The sequence below is a fragment of the Salvelinus fontinalis genome, chromosome 6 (genome assembly GCF_029448725.1).
Source record: "Salvelinus fontinalis isolate EN_2023a chromosome 6, ASM2944872v1, whole genome shotgun sequence".
In the NCBI taxonomy this organism is placed as follows: domain Eukaryota; kingdom Metazoa; phylum Chordata; class Actinopteri; order Salmoniformes; family Salmonidae; genus Salvelinus; species Salvelinus fontinalis.
The window spans coordinates 18897426-18919845 of record NC_074670.1 but is presented as its reverse complement, the minus strand read 5'-3'; the positions used below and the strand labels follow the sequence as shown (position 1 = coordinate 18919845).

Genomic DNA, 22420 nt, shown 5'->3' with positions numbered 1-22420 from the left:
ATGCAACCAGGAAATGACAGAGCGATTTCCACTAGATAACAGCCAGCCACAAAGTCAGAACAGCTTTGACAACAGATGCCGCTCTGGCTGGAGAAATAAATAGGTGAATATCACAGCCAATCACAAAACTGGTGGATAAATAATACTGTGAAACTCTATCATTCCACAATTAGCACCAGATACTGTATATTATGGACATTAAGAAATTACATTGGAAAAAATTAGATAAAAAAAAACCTACGTGTTGCACCTTTAAGGCCTACTGTAAAAACTGCTTAGGTTGTGAAATGGTCTAATCTCAGGGTTGTGTTTGGGTTGTGGTTGTCTTACCTATAACGGTTGTGGTTGTGTTAGCTGTAGCTGATAGGAGTTCTGTATTTGTATTTATTAAGGATCCCTATTAGGCTTCTTGGGGTCCAAACAAGATTAAGGCGATTACATCGCAAAAAATAAAACACTACATCATACAACACATTATTACACCACTACAAAATGTATAATACCACAATACAACAACATTACAATGTATGTGTGTGTAAAGTGTGTGTGCCTGTGTGTGCATCTCTTTACAGTCCAGGTTGTTCCATAAGGTGTAGTTTTATCTGTTTTTCAAATCAGATTTTTACTGCTTACATGAGTTACTTGATGTGGAATAGAGTTCCATGTAGTCATGGCTTTACCAGTGTCTGTTCTGGACTTGGGGACTGTGAAGAGACCACTGGTGGTATGTCTTGTGGGGTATGCATGGGTGTCTGAGCTGTGTGCTAGTCATTTGAACAGACTGCATGGTGCTTTCATCATGTCAATACCTCGCACAAAGACAAGTAGTACTAGTGATGCAGTCAATGTCTCCTCTACTTTGAGCCACGAGAGATTGACATGTATGTTATTGATGTCAGCTCTCTGTATACATTTAAGGACCAGCTGTGCTGCTCTGTTCTGGGGCAACTAATTTGCCTATGTCCCTCTTTGTGGCACTTTACCATATGACTGGGCAGTAGTCCAGCTGCAACAAAACTAGGGCCTGTAGGACTTGTTTTGTTGATAGCGATGTCAAGAAAGCAGAGCAGAGTGTTATTACGCACAGACCTCTCCCCATTTTAACTACCGTTGCATCAGTATGTTTTTACCATGACAGTTTATTATCCAGGATTACACAATGCAGTTTAGTCTCCTCAATTTGCTCAATTTCCACATTATTCATTACAATATTAAGTTGAAGTTTAGTGAATGGTTAGTCCCAAATACAATGCTTTTTTTTCAAAGTTTTTGAAATATTTAGGACTAGCTTATTACTTGTCACCCATTCTAAAACTGACAGCAAGTCTTTGTTAAGTGTTGCAGTGATTTCACTTGCTGTGGTAGCTGATTTGTATGATGTTGAGTCATCAGCATACATAGACACATAGGCTTTACTCAGTGCCAGTGGCAGGTCATTAGTAAAGATTGAAAAAGTAAGGGGCATGGACAGCTGCCCTGGGGAATGCCTAACTCTACCTGGATTATGTTGAAAAGACTTCCATTAAAGAACACCCTTTGTATTCTGTTAGACAGGTAATAATAAATTCACAATATAGCAGAGGATGTAAATCCATAACACATACATTTTTTCAGCCACAGATTATGATTGATAATGTCAAAAGCTGCACTGAAGTCAAACAAAACAGCTCCCACAGTTTTCTTATTATCAGCCAATCATCAGTCATTTGCTGTACATGCTGAAAGCCCTTCCCTATAAGCTTGATGAAAGTCTGTTGTTAATTTGTTTACTGTGAAATAGCATATATCTGGTCAAATATAATTTTTTCCAAAAGTTTACTAATGGTTGGTAGCAGGTTGGCTGTTTGAACCAGTAAAGGGGACTTTGCTATTCTTGGGTATCATAATTACTTTTGCTTCCCTCCTGACCTGAGGGCACACGCTTAGATTGTAGGCTTAGATTGAAGAGATGGCAAATAGGAGTGGCAATATAGTCCGCCATCATCCTCAGTAATTTTCCATCCAAGTTGTCAGTCCCAGGTGGTTTGTCATTGATGATAGACAACAATACTTTTTTCACCTCATCCACACTCACTTTACATAAATCAAAATTAAATTGTTTGTCCTTCATAATTTAGTCAGTTATGCATGGATGTGTAGGTGCAGAGTTTGTTGTTGGCATGTCATGCCTACAATTGCTAATCTTGCCATGAAAAAATCATTAAAGTAGTTGGCAATATCAGTGGGTTTTGTGATGAATTGATTCAATGAAGGATGGAGCTTTTTGCCCAAAATCTCATTTATGGTGCTCCAAAGCTTTTTACCATCATCCTTTATATCATTTAGCTTTGTTTCATAGTACATTTTTTCTTATTTTTGTTTAGTTAAGTATTTAACCTTAATTTAATTAGGCAAGTCAGTTAAGAACAAATGACGGCCTGGCAAAAGGCCTCCTGCTGGGACGGGGGCTGGGATTAAAAATATAGGACAAAACACACATCACGATGAGAGACACCACAACACCACATAAAGAGAGACCGAAGACAACACATCATGGCAGAAACACAAGACAACAACACAACAACACATGATAACTACAGTAAGTTTGCCAATCGGCTGTGCAGCCAGACTTATTTGCCATTCCTTTTGCCTCATCCCTCTCAACCGGGGATTTAACCATTTTTACATTCATTTTCCTAATGGGTGCATACTTATTAGTAGAGTGCCTTACAAAAGTACTCCTATTTGGTTGCATTACAACCTGTAATTTAAATTGATTTTTATTTGAATTTCATGTAATGGGCATACACAAAATAGTTCAAATTGGTGAAGTGAAATGAAAAAAATGACCTGTTTCAAAACGTTCTAAACAATAAAAAACGGAAAAGTGGTGCGTGCATACAGTGGGGAGAACAAGTATTTGACACACTGCCGATTTTGCAGGTTTTCCTACTTGCAAAGCATGTAGAAGTCTGTAATTTGTATCATAGGTACACTTCAACTGGGAGAGACGGAATCCAGAAAATCACATTGTATGATTTTTAAGTAATTCATTTGCATTTTATTGCATGACATAAGTATTTGATACATCAGAAAAGCAGAACTTAATATTTGGTACAGAAACCTTTGTTTGCAATTACAGAGATCATACGTTTCCTGTAGTTCTTGACCAGGTTTGCACACACTGCAGCAGGGATTTTGGCACACTTCTCCATACAGACCTTCTCCAGATCCTTCAGGTTTCGGGGCTGTCGCTGGGCAATACGGACTTTCAGCTCCCTCCAAAGATTTTTTATTGGGTTCAGGTCTGGAGACTGGCTAGGCCACTCCAGGACCTTGAGATGCTTCTTACGGAGCCACTCCTTAGTTGCCCTGGCTGTGTGTTTCGGGTCGTTGTCATGCTGGAAGACCCAGCCGCGACCCATCTTCAATGCTCTTACTGAGGGAAGGAGGTTGTTTGCCAAGATCTCGCGATACATGGCCCCATCCATCCTCCCCTCAATACGGTGCAGTCATCCTGTCCCCTTTGCAGAAAAGCATCCCCAAAGAATGATGTTTCCACCTCCATGCTTCACGGTTGGGATGGTGTTCTTGGGGTTGTACTCATCCTTCTTCTTCCTCCAAACACGGCGAGTGGAGTTTAGACCAAAAAGCTCTATTTTTGTCTCATCAGACCACATGACCTTCTCCCATTCCTCCTCTGGATTTCCAGATGGTCATTGGCAAACTTCAGACGGGCCTGGACATGCGCTGGCTTGAGCAGGGGGACCTTGCGTGCGCTGCAGGATTTTAATCCATGACGGCGTAGTGTGTTACTAATGGTTTTCTTTGAGACTGTGGTCCCAGCTCTCTTCAGGTCATTGACCAGGTCCTGCCGTGTAGTTCTGGGCTGATCCCTCACCTTCCTCATGATCATTGATGCCCCACGAGGTGAGATCTTGCATGGAGCCCCAAACCGAGGGTGATTGACCGTCTTCTTGAACTTCTTCCATTTTCTAATAATTGCGCTAACAGATGTTGCCTTCTCACCAAGCTGCTTGTCTATTGTCCTGTAGCCCATCCCAGCCTTGTGCAGGTCTACAATTTTATCCCTGATGTCCTTACACAGCTCTCTGGTCTTGGCCATTGTGGAGAGGTTGGAGTCTGTTTGATTGAGTGTGTGGACAGGTGTCTTTTATACAGGTAACGAGTGGAGAACAGGAGGGCTTCTTAAAGAAAAACTAACAGGTCTGTGAGAGCTGGAATTCTTACTGTTTGGTAGGTGATCAAATACTTAGGTCATGCAATAAAATGCAAATTAATTACTTAAAAATCATACAATGTGATTTTCTGGATTTTTGTTTTAGATTCCGTCTCTCACAGCTGAAGTGTACCTATGATAAAAATTACAGACCTCTACATGCTTTGTAAGTAGGAAAACCTGCAAAATCGGCAGTGTATCAAATACTTGTTCTCCCCACTGTATGTATTCATCCCCTTTGCTATGAAGCCCATAAATATGATCTGGTGCAACCAATTACCTTCAGAAGTCACATAATTAGTTAGATTGCACACAGGTGGACTTTATTTAAGTGTCACATGATCTGTCACATGATCTCAGTATATCTACACCTGTTCTGAACGGCCCCAGAGTCTGCAACACCACTAAGCAAGCTGCACCATGAAGACCAAGGAGCTCTCCAAATAGGTCAGGGACAAAGTTGTGGAGAAGTACAGATCAGGGTTTGGTTATAAAAAAATATCCGAAACTTTGAACATCCCACGGAGCACCATTTAAATCCATTATTAAAAAATTGAAAGAATATGGCACCACAACAAACCTGCCAAGAGAGGGCCGCCCGCCAAAACTCCCAGACCAGGCAAGGAGAGCATTAATCATAGAGGCAACAAAGATACCAAAGATAACCCTGAAGGAGCTGCAAAGCTCCACATTGGAGATTGGAGTATCTGTCCATGGGACCACCTTAAGCCGCACACTCCACAGAGCTGGGTTTTACGGAAGAGTGGCCAGAAAAAGCCATTGCTTAAAGAAAAAAATTGGTGTTCGCCAAAAGGCATGTGGGAGACTCCCCAAACATATGGAAGAATGTACTCTTGTCAGATGAGACTAAAATTGAGCTTTTTGGACATCAAGGAAAACACTATGTCTGGCGCAAACCCAACACTTCTCATCACCCCGAGAACACCATCCCCACAGGGAAGCATGGTGGTGGCAGCATCATGCAGTGGGGATGTTTTTCATCGGCAGGGAGTGGAAAACTGGTCAGAATTGAAGGAATGATGGATGGCGCTAAATACAGGGAAACCTGTTCTTGAGGGAAACCTGTTTTAGTCTTCCAGAGATTTGAGACTGGGACGGAGGTTCACCTTCCAGCAGGACAATGACCCTAAGCATATTGCTAAAGCAACACTTGAGTGGTTTAAGGGAAAACATTTAAATATCTTGGAATCACCTAGTCAAAGCACAGACCTAGGAAAAATGCCAAGGGGGTGAATACTTTCGCAAGCCACTAAGTGGAATAAGCAATTTCATAAATTCATCAAGTGCAACATCAGGTTGCTCCTTATTGCACACCACAAACCAGCAAATATTATTTACATCATCAACACAGAAATCACTACAAAACCTCAGTATGATCTCTTATGCACTATATTAGGCCCAGCCTTTGGAATTTTGGTTTTCCTACATGTAGCTTCTATATTATGATCACTATATCTGATGGATGTGTAGATTTCTGCAGTATTAGTAAAGATGTGATCAATACATGTGGATGATTTCATTCCTGTGCTGTTTGTAAATACAGTGTTAGGTTGATTGATAACCGGAACCAGGTTGCAGACACTTGTTATAGTTTGAGGCTTTTTCTTGAGTGGACAGCTTGGTGAAAGCCTGTCAATATTTAGGTCACCTAGAAAATATACCTCTCTGTTGATATCACATACATTATCAAGCATTTCACACATATTGTCCAGATACCGACTGTTAGCACTTGGTTGGATTGTGTTTGGGTTAACTGTACCTGATATACAGTATGTGATGTGGTTGTATTAGCTCTACCTGATCTCAGGGTTGGGGTTGTGTTAGCTCTACCTGATCTCAGGGTTGGGGTTGTGTTAGCTCTACCTGATCTCAGGGTTGGGGTTGTGTTAGCTGTACCTGATTTCAGGGTTGGGGTTGTGTTAGCTGTACCTGATCTCAGGGTTGGGGTTGTGTTAGCTGTACCTGATTTCAGGGTTGGGGTTGTGTTAGCTGTACCTGATTTCAGGGTTGGGGTTGTGTTAGCTCTACCTGATCTCAGGGTCCGGGTTGTATTAGCTGTACCTGATTTCAGGGTTGGGGTTGTGTTAGCTATACCTGATTTCAGGGTTGGGGTTGTGTTAGCTATACCTGATTTCAGGGTTGGGGTTGTGTTAGCTGTACCTGATTTCAGGGTTGCGGTAGCGCAGGGCCTGTGCCAGCAGCTCAGAGGTCTGTTGGAAGCAGTGGCCCAGCTCGTCTAACTTCTGCTCCATGGAGATGATTCGCTGCTCCAGCTCCCGGTACGAGTTATTCCAGTTGGCACTCAAGTCGCACATGATCATCTGCATCTGTTCACCATCAATCAACCGAACATGATCATCTGTTCACCATCAATCAACCAAACATGATCATCTGTTCACCATCAATCAACCAAACATGATCATCTGTTCACCATCAATCAACCAAACATGATCATCTGTTCACCATCAATCAACCAAACATGATCATCTGTTCACCATCAATCAACCAAACATGATCATCTGTTCACCATCAATCAACCAAACATGATCATCTGTTCACCATCAATCAACCAAACATGATCATCTGTTCACCATCAATCAACCAAACAAACAATCAAACAGACAAACATACAGACAATTAATCCATTCATCCAATGCTAGTTGTGTTGTGTTTTTTATAGTTATTTGTCATAACAACACAAGCATGCCTAACAAAATCCAGACATGGAATTCAGATGAACCCAGACTTAACCCCAGATGAGCTGAGGGTGACAGTGGCAACTCTCTTGGGGGAAACAACTCCCTAGGGTAGTTAAAACATTGAGGGGAACCACATTCATCACATGTACATATCTCCCTCCTTAAAACTGTCTCCTGTGACTGTTTCTTCCTCATAAATTTGCTCCTGTGTTTGATATACATATGAGCTGGACTTGCACAAATATATCAATCAATTGAATTAATAAAAGCGCTCACAACCCATTAACTACAGCCACTTTCTTTAGTTGTGCATTCTTTGCCAGGTATACTGCACATTAGGTAAAAAGCTCTGAGTCTAGGATTACATCACAGGGTGACTTGAACCTTCTGCTAAACCTCATGGTCGTTTTATAGAGTTTTATGTGTCTTTTACAGACATTTTATGTGTCTCAACACCTATTAATAAATAACACAGCAACTTTAATATACTGGATAATGGTCTGTGTAAAAGTGTGGTTATTACCTGGATCTGGGTTATCCTGTGTGTGTGTGTGTGTGTGTGTGTGTGTGTGTGTGTGTGTGTGTGTGTGTGTGTGTGTGTGTGTGTGTGTTTGTGTGTGTGTGTCAAACATGTCGACACAGCTCTGCCGTGAGTTGTTCTAGCCTACTGTATGGTGTGGTTGGTTTACCTTGGGCAGGTCGACCATCTCACTGGCGTAATCTCTCAGCTTCCTTTGTTTAAGTCGCAGGTGCCGGAATCTGTCCAAAACAGACAAAGGATATAGCAACATCTTAGTATGATAACAGTGTGATAGAGACCTGAAATAAATGCCTGGGCCTGAAGTAAAAAAACTGTCTTCACTGCCACTAGTACGCATTACAGTATGTATACATCTGACTGGGTAGTGTGTGCACTGTAGAGGGTCCCCTTCACTGAACAAACACAACACCCCTTACACTAACAATTACACAATCCCTTGGATTTGAGAATAGCTGAGGTACATAATAAACAGTTGCTTCAGGCTTAAAGTGGCAATCAGCAATAGAAACAATAACATAGTGTCCTCCCTGCCCCTTTTTCTGTGAAAAAACTGAGGGATGGAGCTGGAGAAATGAAACCACTCACATTCATAGACAGAGCTATGGATGCAAGGACTGACCATCCATGCTATCAAAATTATAGTTTTAGCTATGTTTTGAGCCTATATAGTGTTTGCTATATAGTACATTTACATTGTTTAAAAACATTGGAGTATAACAAGCTTATATTTTGGGTTCTGATGAGGCACAACAGTTGAACTAAACTGATGAGGCATTTACAAGTCATACTCTTCAAGAATCAATGGGTAGGGGAGACCGGGGTTGGTTGTCACACTTTGTACTCTTGTGTGTATTTCTCAGCACTAGTATATCTTACAAGATTATTTTTTAATGTTAGGAGAAAGACCAAGGTCTTCGGTTGAAATGGGGACCCTTTTTATCCTCATATATTCTAACATGGAGTTCTAAGCCATCAAACACACTCTGTCCACTTGTGACAACCAGCCCCATCGCGGGGTTGGATACAATGTTTGCTAGTAGTTTATTCATTTTCTAACAGGAAATTAAGCAGTATAGCATACAGTCTTACAAATAGCCTTTCCTTGATTGAACGATATTCCTGACAGAATTCAGAGTTTTATGTCGTGAGAATAACATATGACATTCTGAGTAAATGTGTCTGTAAGTGTTTAGTTTAGTCCATTAGGATCCCCATTAGCTACTGCACATGCAGCAGCTACTCTTCCTGATGTCCACATAAAACGTACAAATACATGACAAAGTACAGAACAGTTGCCCGCAGGACCGCCTCAATTCGTTGAGGCATGGACTCTACAAGGTATCGAAAGCGTTCCACAGGAATTCTGGCCAATGTTGACTCCAATGCTTCCCACAGTTGTGACAAGTTGGCTGGATGTCCTTTGTGTGGTGGACCATTCTTGATACCCAAGGGAAACTGTTGAGCGTGAAAAACCCAGCAGCGCTGCAGTTCTTGACACACTCAAAGCGGTGCGCCTGGCACCTACTACCATGCCCCGTTCAAAGGCACTTAAACCTTTTATCTTACCCATTCACCTTCTGAATGGCACACATCCATGTCTTAATTGTATCAAGGCTTAAAAATCATTCTTTAACCTGTCTCCTCCCCTTCATCTATACTGATTGAAGTGGAGTTAACAATTGACATCAATAAGGGATCATAGCTTTCAACTGGATTCACCTGGTCAGTCTATGCCATGGAAACAGCAGGTGTTCTTAATGTTTGTATACTCAGTGTATATTCATATTCTTATATACAGTACAGTTAAATCAGATCTTTAGAAAGAGGAGAGGCGATGTGATACAGTACTGTATGTTTATTATTAATGGTGGCAGAGCATTCCACGATGACATGGCGCTATACATAACTAAGCAACGCATACAATCTGTTTTTGGTTTGGGTACCGTGAAGAAAACCCATAATGGCGTGTCTGGTGGGGAATGTGTCTTTTTCAAGTGTATGCAAATAGATTATACAAGTGGTTAGGCATATTGAAGCACACACATGTTTCTTAAAAAGACTTAAAGAGAAGTAGTCAATTTTTCCTCAACCCTCAACCGTGAGACCATCATGCATGTTGTTGATGTTAGTTTTGTTTGTGCTGTTAAGGGCAAGGCACACTGCTTTGTTTTGAGCCAGCTGCAGCTTTGCTAAGTCTTTCAACTAGTACAGTTGATCTTTGTGTCACAAACGCAGAAGATATTTTTATAACGACTTTGTCAATATAACTTGACCTTGATAACAGACCATCCAATGTTACTCCTAGGAGTTTAGCTTCTTCAACTTGTTCAATGGTCACATCCTTTATGCACAAATCCAGTTGAGGTTTTAGGTCTAAGATAATGTTTTTAACCAAATATAACGCTTTTGGTTTTAGATGCATTTAAGGCCAGTTTATTATTAATTACCCATTCTGACTGTTACTCCTTGCTAAGAGTCTCAGTGAGCTCACTGGCTGTAGGTGCTGATGTGTAGAGTGTGCATTCTTGTACACAATAGAGAATAGTAACGGCCCAAGGCAACTGCCATGATGTATACCACACTGTACATATCTGATGTTAGAGAAGCTTCCATTAAAGAATACTCTCTGAGTTCTATTTGATTAGTAACTCTCCAACCATGTGATGGCAAGGGATGTAAACCCATAACACGTTTTTTCAATATGAATTATGATCAATAACATCAAAGGCTGCACTGAAATCTAACAATACAGCTCCAACTATCATCTTACTATCCATTTATTTTAGCCAATCATCAGTCATCTTAGTCAGTGCAGTACAAGTTGAGTGCCCTTCCCTATATGCACACTGAAAGTCAGTAGTTAACTTCTTCTTTGAAAAATAGCATTGTATTTGTTTAAACACAATTTTATCCATCCGTTTACTAAGAACAGGCATCAAACTGATTGGGCGGCTGTTACAGCCAGCAAAGGTTGCTTTACTATTTTTAGGTACTAGAATTACTTTAGCTTCCTTCCATGCCTGTGGACACAGCCTCCTTTAGGCGTTGGTTAAAGACATGGCAAATAGGGGTGGCAATACAGTCTGATATCATTTTCAATAGTTTCCCATCTAGGTTGTCTGTACCTGGTGGCTTATCCTTTTTGATGGAAACCAATAGTTTTCCCACCTCTTCCACACAAACTTGACCAAATTCGAAGCAATCATTCTCTTTCATTATTAGATCTTCAATACAATAATATGATGGTTCACTGTTCAATGTTGTCATTTCACTTCTCAGTTTGTCCACTTTACCAGTGAAATAGTCATTGAAATGATTGGCTATATCAAAAGGTTTTGTCAGAAATGACGCATGAACTTCAATGAAAATGTTTTTTCTGCCCATAATATAATTTAAGGTACAAATACTTTTTCTGTGGATGTGTGTTAGAAATGACAATGAAGGGAGAGAGACAACGAAGGGAGCTCTTTATATCACAAACACAAAAAAGCTTGGGATTTTATAATGGAGCTGATAGTGACAACCTACCCAACAGTTATCACATGACTTGACCTAGGAACTCATAAATAGGTTTGAAATATAGCTCTCCCTTTCCTATTTTCAACAAACATAATTGTTCATGGATACTCACATAATTCGAACATTTACAAAGAAAACACCTTTTATAAAATATTTTTTTACTTTTACCTATGAAAAACACAAATGCCCCTCACCTCAATGTTTTGTCATGCTGACATGAATTGACCAGGTGGATGAGTTCTTTCCAAGAATTCACACATTTTAACGTTAAATATACAGTGTATTACACAGCATCATTGACATTGGGAGTAATTAGCACTGTGACAACCAACATGTGAGACAACCAACCCCAGACTCCCCAACATATCATTCATTTATAAGTCCAAAAATGGATGTAGCAACTGCAGGTTGACCCTTTAAGTTTATCATGTTTGGCTCTTAGATACTGTCAATAACTAAACATCCAGGAGCCCTGCTTAGTGTTCGGGATGGGTAGATTGGAGAAATGTCTGTTGCTCCAAAGTTTTCAACGTTTAAATTTTGATTCTAAGTTGGATGAAACCAGAACTGCCCCAGAAAAACAGAAACCAATATTGCAGGGAACTTCCATCAAGCACTCATGTGCACTAAAATGTCCTAGTGGGGATGCCAGAGCCAAAGAACCGATGCATAAAAGCCTGATAAAGTAAAAACAAAATGAGTCTCTAAATAGTCTCTTAACTGTTTGGCTCTGTCTCCATTCCAAGGTGCTGGAAGTGCCTCCTCATGCTTTCTTTCCACTATGTATTTATAGTGGGTCTGCTAACTGTACAGCAGGAAATGTAACCCCTCCACCCTTACGGGCATACTCTCTCTCTCTCTCCCACACACACACACACACACACACGCACACGCACACGCACACGCACACGCACAGTATTATGAAGTCCTGCTGCCTGATAATGACTCACACATTCACACGTCTAAGCTTCCTAGTTTCCTATTTGTTAGGATCTCCCGTGAAAGAGGTCAGGCAACCCCACACCTCACTCCACTTGTTATTAGCAGGAAGACTAGGAGACATATTTTCAAACAACATGGATGAACAACAATGAAAGTAGACATGGGGAAGCAGGCTGAGGACGTCAAAGTTCCCAAATGCTATTAGGAGAAGGAACTGTCAGTCTGACTTTTTTGTTATTGTGAAACATAAGCAGTTTTTTGTGAATTAAGTGTTTCTAAGTGTTTCTTAGTTGTGAATTGACGGCACGTGATGGAAGTTCCTTCTTCTGAATTCTGTTAAATAAATGTTTCACTGTTTGTGAGATGACCATTGTCCAGTTCTTTTAGTCACGAGAGCTTTTGTGAGAGTGAGACTATGTTGTATCTTTACTCTATTCTAAATTCAAACTTTACTATTGTCAGTGTATCCATTTGATTGATGTCTAAAGTCTAAATTTTACGTAGTGGCCTAATCTTTTACCAAAGGGGTGGAGTACCAAACTTGTTTTGCTGGACCGTAGCATCCAAACAAAATAGACTCAGTTCAGTGTTGACAAAAAGTTAATAACCCATAAAACCAGCACAACACACACACACACACACACATGGACACACACACACACACACACACACACACACAGTATTATGAAGTCCTGCTGCCTGATAATGACTCACACATTCACACGTCTAAGCTTCCTAGTTTCCTATTTGTTAGGATCTCCCGTGAAAGAGGTCAGGCAACCCCACACCTCACTCCACTTGTTATTAGCAGGAAGACTAGGAGACATGTTTTCAAACAACATGGATGAACAACAATGAAAGTAGACATGAGGAAGCAGGCTGAGGACGTCAAAGTTCCCAAGTGCTATTAGGAGAAGGAGCTGTCATTCAGATTTATTTTTTTGTCAAACACAAGCAGTTTTTTGTTAACTTTTCCGGTGTTTCTTAGTTGTGAATTGACGGCACGTGATGGAAGTTCCTTCTTCTGATTTCTGTGTTAAATAAATGTTTCACTGTTTGTGAGATGACCATTGTCCAGTTCTTTTAGTCACGAGAACTTTTCTGAAAGTGAGACTATGTTGTATCTTTACTCTATTCTAAATTCAAACTTTACTATTGTCAGTGTATCCATTTGATTGATGTCTAAAGTCTAAATTGTACGTAGTGGCCTAATCTTTTACCAAAGGGGTGGAGTACCAAACTTGTTTTGCTGGACCGTAGCATCCAAACAAAATAGACTCAGTTCAGTGTTGACAAAGAATTTATGAACCATAAAACCAACACAACACAACACACACACACACACACACACACACACACACACACACACACACACACACACACACACACACACACACACACACACACACACACACACACACACACACATACAATTTAGACGGCTTAGTGTTCTGAACGGTCTCTAAAAGTATTGCTATTCTTCTGTTCTCCAGTGTTTCTGCAGAACAAATCTAGTCGAGATGAGTTGTGTCCCAGAAACCTGAAGAAGATGCATATAGTAGAGGACAAACTGATGGCCCACTCCCATCTGAAATACAAAGGTTAAACTGTGATGAGGACTTACACTCTGATGGCCTCCAGTAGGCACCTCTGGTGTCTGCGGTGCTCTCCACTGTTTCCCCTGGTCAGGTTGGTGCGGTGCAGCAGCCAACACTCCCTCAGCACATTGGCAGCAGCATGGCGGATCTGGGACAGACAGAGGGCCAACATCAAGACCCAATCAAACCTGCAGCCCTAACGTGTACGTGTGTGACACACACTCCTTTGTACAGCATGACTGTCCCAGCTGGAGATAAGAGTATATGGAACGGTGATGCATTAGGCTAACACTCATGTTTATAGCAGGATTAAGTTTAGGTATAAAGAATTACAGCACTAACCGGAAGGATGACAGCATGTCATAGCATGGTTTCATCTTGGGGGCATGTTTATATCATGGTTTCATCTTGGGGGCATGTTAATATCATGGTGTCATCTTGGGGGCATGTTTATATCATGGTGTCATCTTGGGGGCAGGTTTATATCATGGTGTCATCTTTGGGGCATGTTTATATCATGATGTCATCTTGGGGGCATGTTTATATCATGGTGTCATCTTGGGGGCATGTTTATATCATGGTGTCATCTTTGGGGCATGTGTATATCATGGTGTCATCTTTGGGGCAGGTTTATATCATGGTGTCATCTTGGGGGCATGTTTATATCATGGTGTCATCTTGGGGGCATGTTTATATCATGGTGTCATCTTTGGGGCAGGTTTATATCATGATGTCATCTTGGGGGCATGTTTATATCATGGTGTCATCTTGGGGGCATGTTTATATCATTGTGTCATCTTGGGGGCATGTTTATATCATGGTGTCATCTTGGGGGCATGTTTATATCATTGTGTCATCTTGGGGGCATGTTTATATCATGGTGTCATCTTGGGGGCATGTTTATATCATGGTGTCATCTTTGGGGCAGGTTTATATCATGATGTCATCTTGGGGGCATGTTTATATCATGGTGTCATCTTGGGGGCATGTTTATATCATGGTGTCATCTTTGGGGCATGTTTATATCATGATGTCATCTTGGGGGCATGTTTATATCATGGTGTCATCTTTGGGGCATGTGTATATCATGGTGTCATCTTTGGGGCATGTTTATATCATTGTGTCATCTTGGGGGCATGTTTATATCATTGTGTCATCTTGGGGGCATGTTTATATCATGATGTCATCTTTGGGGCATGTTTATATCATTGTGTCATCTTGGGGGCATGTTTATATCATTGTGTCATCTTGGGGGCATGTTTATATCATGATGTCATCTTGGGGGCATGTTTATATCATTGTGTCATCTTGGGGGCATGTGTATATCATTGTGTCATCTTTGGGGCATGTTTATATCATTGTGTCATCTTGGGGGCATGTGTATATCATTGTGTCATCTTGGGGGCATGTTTATATCATTGTGTCATCTTGGGGGCATGTTTATATCATTGTGTCATCTTGGGGGCATGTTTATATCATTGTGTCATCTTGGGGGCATGTTTATATCATGATGTCATCTTGGGGGCATGTTTATATCATTGTGTCATCTTGGGGGCATGTGTATATCATGGTGTCATCTTTGGGGCATGTTTATATCATTGTGTCATCTTGGGGGCATGTGTATATCATGGTGTCATCTTTGGGGCAGGTTTATATCATGATGTCATCTTGGGGGCATGTTTATATCATGGTGTCATCTTGGGGGCATGTTTATATCATGGTGTCATCTTTGGGGCATGTGTATATCATGGTGTCATCTTTGGGGCATGTTTATATCATTGTGTCATCTTGGGGGCATGTTTATATCATTGTGTCATCTTGGGGGCATGTTTATATCATGATGTCATCTTGGGGGCATGTTTATATCATGGTGTCATCTTGGGGGCATGTTTATATCATGATGTCATCTTGGGGGCATGTTTATATCATGGTGTCATCTTTGGGGCATGTGTATATCATGGTGTCATCTTTGGGGCATGTTTATATCATGGTGTCATCTTGGGGGCATGTTTATATCATGGTGTCATCTTGGGGGCATGTTTATATCATTGTGTCATCTTGGGGGCATGTTTATATCATGATGTCATCTTGGGGGCATGTTTATATCATGGTGTCATCTTGGGGGCATGTTTATATCATGGTGTCATCTTGGGGGCATGTTTATATCATGGTGTCATCTTGGGGGCATGTTTATATCATGGTGTCATCTTGGGGGCATGTTTATATCATGATGTCATCTTGGGGGCATGTTTATATCATGGTGTCATCTTGGGGGCATGTTTATATCATGATGTCATCTTGGGGGCATGTTTATATCATGATGTCATCTTGGGGGCATGTTTATATCATGGTGTCATCTTGGGGGCATGTTTATATCATGATGTCATCTTGGGGGCATGTTTATATCATGGTGTCATCTTGGGGGCATGTTTATATCATGGTGTCATCTTGGGGGCATGTTTATATCATGATGTCATCTTGGGGGCATGTTTATATCATGGTGTCATCTTGGGGGCATGTTTATATCATGGTGTCATCTTGGGGGCATGTTTATATCATGATGTCATCTTGGGGGCATGTTTATATCATGATGTCATCTTGGGGGCATGTTTATATCATGGTGTCATCTTGGGGGCATGTTTATATCATGATGTCATCTTGGGGGCATGTTTATATCATGGTGTCATCTTTGGGGCATGTTTATATCATGGTGTCATCTTGGGGGCATGTTTATATCATGGTGTCATCTTTGGGGCATGTGTATATCATGGTGCCATCTTGGGGGCATGTGTATATCATGGTGCCATCTTGGGGGCATGTTTATATCATTTACATTTACATTTAAGTCATTTAGCAGACGCTCTTATCCAGAGCGACTTACAAGTACATACATTTATACTTTTTTGTACTGGCCCCCCGTGGGAATCGAACCCACAACCCTGGCGTTGCAAGCGCCATGATCTACCAACTGAGCTACACGGGACTGTAGCTCGTGTATCATGGTGTCATCTTTGGGGCATGTGTATATCATGGTGCCATCTTGGGGGCATGTTTATATCATGGTGCCATCTTGGGGGCATGTTTATATCATGGTGTCATCTTGGGGGCATGTTTATATCATGGTGCCATCTTGGGGGCATGTTTATATCATGGTGTCATCTTGACAGCATGTTAATATCATGGTGCCATCTTGGGGGCATGTTTATATCATGGTGTCATCTTGGGGGCATGTTTATATCATGGTGTCATCTTGGGGGCATGTTTATATCATGGTGTCATCTTGGGGGCATGTTTATATCATGGTGCCATCTTGGGGGCATGTTTATATCATGGTGTCATCTTGACAGCATGTTAATGTCATGGTGCCATCTTGGGGGCATGTTTATATCAAGGTGTCATCTTGACAGCATGTTAATGTCATGGTGCCATCTTGGGGGCATGTTTATATCATGGTGTCATCTTGACAGCATGTTAATATCATGGTGCCATCTTGGGGGCATGTTTATATCATGGTGCCATCTTGGGGGCATGTTTATATCATGGTGCCATCTTGGGGGCATGTTTATATCATGGTGCCATCTTGGGGGCATGTTTATATCATGGTGCCATCTTGGGAGCATGTTTATATCATGGTGCCATCTTGGGAGCATGTTTATATCATGGTGCCATCTTGGGGGCATGTTTATATCAAGGTGTCATCTTGACAGCATGTTAATATCATGGTGCCATCTTGGGAGCATGTTTATATCATGGTGCCATCTTGGGAGCATGTTTATTTGCTGATTAAACTGCTGTTATGAAGTGAGAGGTAGTCCATGGTTAACGTTGATGAAAACAGTGTTGCCTAGTGCAGAACTGGGTCAGGCGGGATGGGCTGTACACTAATGTTTGCTACACGGCGGTGTTTGCTAAAAACACAAACGGATGGACACGTACCCGTTATACAGGGAATAATATTTGAGGATGCGAATAGGCATCAGTGGGCCATATGTTGGTTACGGAAACATATTCTTCTTTTTTTCTCTTTGATTCTATTCATGTCTGCTATTCTTACTGATGAGTACACTGTAACTGCCTATCTGAGCCTGGTGAAGTCACTCCAGCCGGGCCCTGTCTTGTGTTGTCCTGTGTGTGGGGTTATTATTAGGGGCCGTCAGGGGCCGTGCCCAGATGTCTTTTCTTATTCTTCCTGTCAACGTAAATCAGGGCAATGACGGACAGCTCCGCAGGGACGCGCACACACACACCAAACAACTACCAACAGACATAAGGATGCACCCAGTGAGAGGATGTGTTCAGTGCCAGGGAGGAAGCAGTTACATCCTCAGCAGACCTATAACCTCACATCCTCACACTGACAACACACTGCAGCCTGCAGCCAGGTGTAGCCTACACCCTACACTGCCAACCTAGCGCTCAGCTAATGCTCAGTCAGGTCAGTGGATTTCAAAGAATCCTGCCATACACTACTTATATATTCGAGAATGATGAATATTTGGAAATGGATATGGAAATCATGCTAGCATCTTCCGTTGTGCTCGTTTATTTTCAGGTTGTTGATTCTCCTTCCCGGCGATAAGCAAGCAGATGGATCCTGTCTGAGGCTTCAACATGAAGTAACCCCTCAAAAACATACACTCGCTCACTGTGTCGTCAGTTACGGCAGTGAGTATATACACACACACACAACACACACATCATCTTATCCAGTTTCCTCTCGGTCCGAGCGCCCCGTCCTGGACTGACACAAGTCCCTTTCCTGACAGGGACACTATTGTTTCCTCTTTTTGACGCCTTTTGGAGGCTATTAAGAGATTGGCGGGCCCCACTCCCAAGCGCCCCCCCCTCCACCCCCCCCCCCAGAACTTTTCCCACACTATCCTGTCCTCTGGAATGCCCTATTTAAGGAAAAAATTATATTATAAAAAGACTCCAAAATCATAACACGCGGCGATGCAGAAAATATCTCTGCATCCACCCAGAAGGCCTCATCTGTTGTGTCAAGGGTTTTGTTTTTCTTGTGAGACCGAGGGAAACTTTGAAGGGAGCTGGCTGCTACCGGTTATCAATGCAAGACAGTGGTTTGGATCGTCACAGTATGTTTTTCTTATCATTCAGTTATTGGAAATATGGGGATAAATGACTCCTTGAACTAAGAGACACCCACAACATGTACATTCATTACTGTCATTATAGAGCCATGTATTTCTACTGACCCTGTGACCACCTGACCAGGAAAAACTCCCAACCCTAGTAAAGGTTAGAACTAAGGCCCAGAGTTTTCCTGACTAGGTGGACACATGGGATATGGAAAAACTCTGGTGCAGTCGTTCTCCTTGTCTCACTCGTTTGGAGATCTGGATGTCCATCATGAAGAAGTGCACGTGTTTCTCTCCTTTGTTCAGCGCCAGCTTCTTGGTCATGACGGCCACCAGCATGGCGGTACAGGCCACACCCTGAGGACAAACACACAGCCACACCACCGTCATTATGGTTACCACCACCACCGTTTGTCATCCTCCTCGTGTCCGTAAGAGCGGGAGTCAGAGTCGGAATTCACAAAATGATCATGTCAACATTCAAAATTAGCCCTATTGCTTCAGGTCTGCTTGGCTAACATCAAGATAGACATCGTAATTCCTTTTCAAGAGGTTATTAAATAGTTGTGACTTGCTATAACTTGTACAAATATGGTGGGCCTATTTCGCCAAATAATACTAGTTACACTGAATTGACCTTATGTTTATGTGAGAGTGAAATGGTTAATCATATGCCACTGTGCCACTGATATAGTAGTATGGTTTACTCTGAGAATAGCATTGTGCTATTGCTGGATAGGGAACAACTAAATGCTGACGAATGCTCAGGAACCCCACAGGGTGAATCAGAGTGACTTGGCACTAAAAGTGACTATATTTCAGTGTGGTACAATAGTCTCAACACACTAATTCTTACTGTGAAATCTTAGACTACACTTCTAACCTATGGGGGAGATATAACATACAGATTAAGTTGGAGGATTACATAAGCCTTAGACAAATACATTTAAACTCAGTTTTTCACAATTCTGACATTTAGTCAGAGTAAAAATTCCCTGTCTTAGGTCAGTTAGGATCACCACTTTATTTTAAGAATGTGAAATGTCAGAATAATAGTAGAGAGAATGATTTACTTCAGCTTTTATTTCTTTCATCACATTCCCAGTAGGTCAGAAGTTTACATACACAATTACTATTTGGTAGCATTGCCTTTAAATTGTTTAAATTGGGTCAAATGTTTCGGGTAGCCTTCCACAAGCTTCCCACAATAAGTTGGGTGAATTTTGTCCCATTCCTCCTGACAGAGCTGGTGTAACTGAGTCAGGTTTGTAGGCCTCCTTGATTGCACACGCTTTTTCAGTTCTGCCCACAAATTTTCTATAGGATTGAGGTCAGGGCTTTGTGATGGCCACCACAATACCTTGACTTTGTTGTCCTTAAGCCATTTTGCTACAACTATGGAAGTATGCTTGTCGTCATTGTCCCTTTGGAAGACCCATTTGTGACCAAGCTTTAACTTCCTGACTGATGTCTTGAGATGTTGCTTCAATATATCCACATAATTTTCCTTGACATCTATTTTGTGAAGTGCACCAGTCCCTCCTGCAGCAAAGTACCCCCACAACATGATGCTGCCACCCCTGTGCTTCACGGTTGGGATGGTGTTCTTCAACTTGCAAGCCTCTCCCTTTTTCCTCCAAACATAACAATAGTCATTATGGCCAAACAGTTCTATTTTTGTTTCATCAGACCAGAGGACATTTCTCCAAAAAGTACGATCTTTGTCCCCATGTGCAGTTGCAAACCGTAGTCTGGCTTTTTTATGGTGGTTTTGGAGCAGTGTCTTCTTCCTTGCTGAGCGGCCTTTCAGGTTATGTCGATATAGGACTCGTTTCTCACATTGGATATAGATACTTTTTACCCGTTTCTTCCAGCATCTTCACAAGGTTTGCTGTTGTTCTGGGATTGATTTGCACTTTTCGCACCAAAGTTCGTTCATCTCTAGGAGACAGAACGCGTCTCCTTCCTGAGCGGTATGATGGCTGCATGGTCCCATTGTGTTTATACTTGCATACTATTGTTTGTACAGATGAACGTGGTACCTTCAGGCGTTTGGAAATTGCTCCTAAGGATGAACAACACTTGTGGAGGTCTACAATTTTTGGTTGGCTGATTTCTTTAGATTTTTCCATGATGTCAAGCAAAGGCAGTTTGAAGGTAGGCCTTGAAATACATCCACAGGTACACCTCCAATTGACTCAAATGATGTAAATTAGCCTATCAGAAGCTTCTAAAGCCATGACATCCTTTTCTGGAATTTTCCAAGCTGTTTAAAGGCACAGTCAACTTAGTGTATGTAAACTTCTGACCCACTGGAATTGTGATACTGTGAATTATAAGTGAAATAATCTGTCTGTAAACAATTGTTGGAAAAATTACTTGTGTCATGCACAAAGTAGATGTCCTAACCGACTTGCCAAAACTATAGTTTGTTAACAAGACATTTGTGGAGTGGTTGAAAAACGAGTTTTTCTGACTCCAACCTAAGTGTATGTAAACTTCCGACTTCAACTGTAGTTAATTTACCATTGAGTGCAATTTTATATCAATATCTACTGTAATTGCACAAAGCTCACAGTTGTACCAATGTGTATCTACCTACACTGTAATTGCATTGTACCTGCCAGGGTAATTACTGTGAAAATACAGTACATGGTTTTAGAGACATAGTGTAATCATATCATTTAAAGATTAGACTGGTTTGAAAATGGAGACTGATTTTTACCTGTTTTCCTTCCCTTGTTTGCATTAGTAAAAGAGAGAGAGAGATACAAGTCTGATAAAGAAGAACAATCATATTAGCATGCACGCATAGGCTCACAATGAAACACAGATTACAGTCTGGTCACAGAGATAATGCTAAGAGCCATTCAGATAGATGAATCACAAATCCTGCACTAGTCCCCTGTCCTCTCCTAAGAGCTCCCAAAATACTCTGCTGGCTTCCTAACATCAACCAACCCACTCACTGGTATTGGGATGGGCATGGGCATGACTTGAACCAAAGATTCTGTGTGAATCTGCACCAGTGTAATCTGGGAATTTTGAGAGACACAACATCCTTCCCAGGGATCCATCCACACCCCACTGATAGGATGTGTGGCGAGCACGCTGCTCCGCTCACTTCCCCAACACAGCTGGGACACTACCAGAGAGGCAGGCCAGCCCAGGATAGAGGTGTTGAGCCTAGGGGTCATTGCCAGCCGAGCACTACAGGTGTGAGTATTGCTTCACTCATTGTCCTCGAGAGCTGCCCTGTTGGGAGTAGGAAACTTTTTTTTCTTCCAAGTCATTGGCACAGGTTGGCACGCCCTCCTGTTCCAGTGGTGCCAAAGGCTATAAACTACCTAAAAATGGAAATGGTGAAAAGTTTCCCCTTAATAAAGGGGAAAGCTTATATAAACAAGGGGAGAGGGAGAGAAAGAGGAGTGAAGGATAATTTTCCACTGTGTCAGGGAGGTGTCTCAGCCTGGCTCGCGCCCCTCTGACTCTCCGTCGCTTATCTGCTCGGATCGGAAACGGGCAGAGCTGAGGTGAGGCAGAGAGCCAAGTCCTTACAGCCCAACAAGCAGAAAACACCCAGATACCTCCCTCCCTCTCTCTCGCTCCCTGTACTAGGTACATGGCCCTAAACCCTTCAAAGTGCAAGATCCTGTTGGTAACATGTATGAGAAACCTGTCCCTGCATGTCCCCTTATGATATATGGGAAAAACCTGCAAGTCTGTGAAAGTGTGAAAATCCTTGGAGTCATTGTGCAAAACATTCTGCAGTGGGACGAACA

General features: G+C 41.8%; 1 protein-coding gene across 2 annotated transcripts in view; it reads right to left on the bottom strand.

The window, feature by feature from the left end:
- Positions 1–22420, bottom strand: part of LOC129857277 (intermediate conductance calcium-activated potassium channel protein 4-like) — a 45424-nt gene that overhangs the window by 2784 nt on the left and 20220 nt on the right. The window contains exons 5-8 of one of the 2 annotated variants that reach the window (XM_055925351.1): positions 18885–18995; positions 13566–13687; positions 7629–7698; positions 6401–6567 (exon numbers count right to left, since the gene is read on the bottom strand). In XM_055925351.1, coding sequence (XP_055781326.1) covers positions 6401–6567; positions 7629–7698; positions 13566–13687; positions 18885–18995 — 470 coding nt within the window. Of the gene's footprint in view, positions 1–3013; positions 6568–7628; positions 7699–13565; positions 13688–18884; positions 18996–22420 lie in introns of those variants that run through there. The other variant, XM_055925350.1, reaches the window with a different exon arrangement.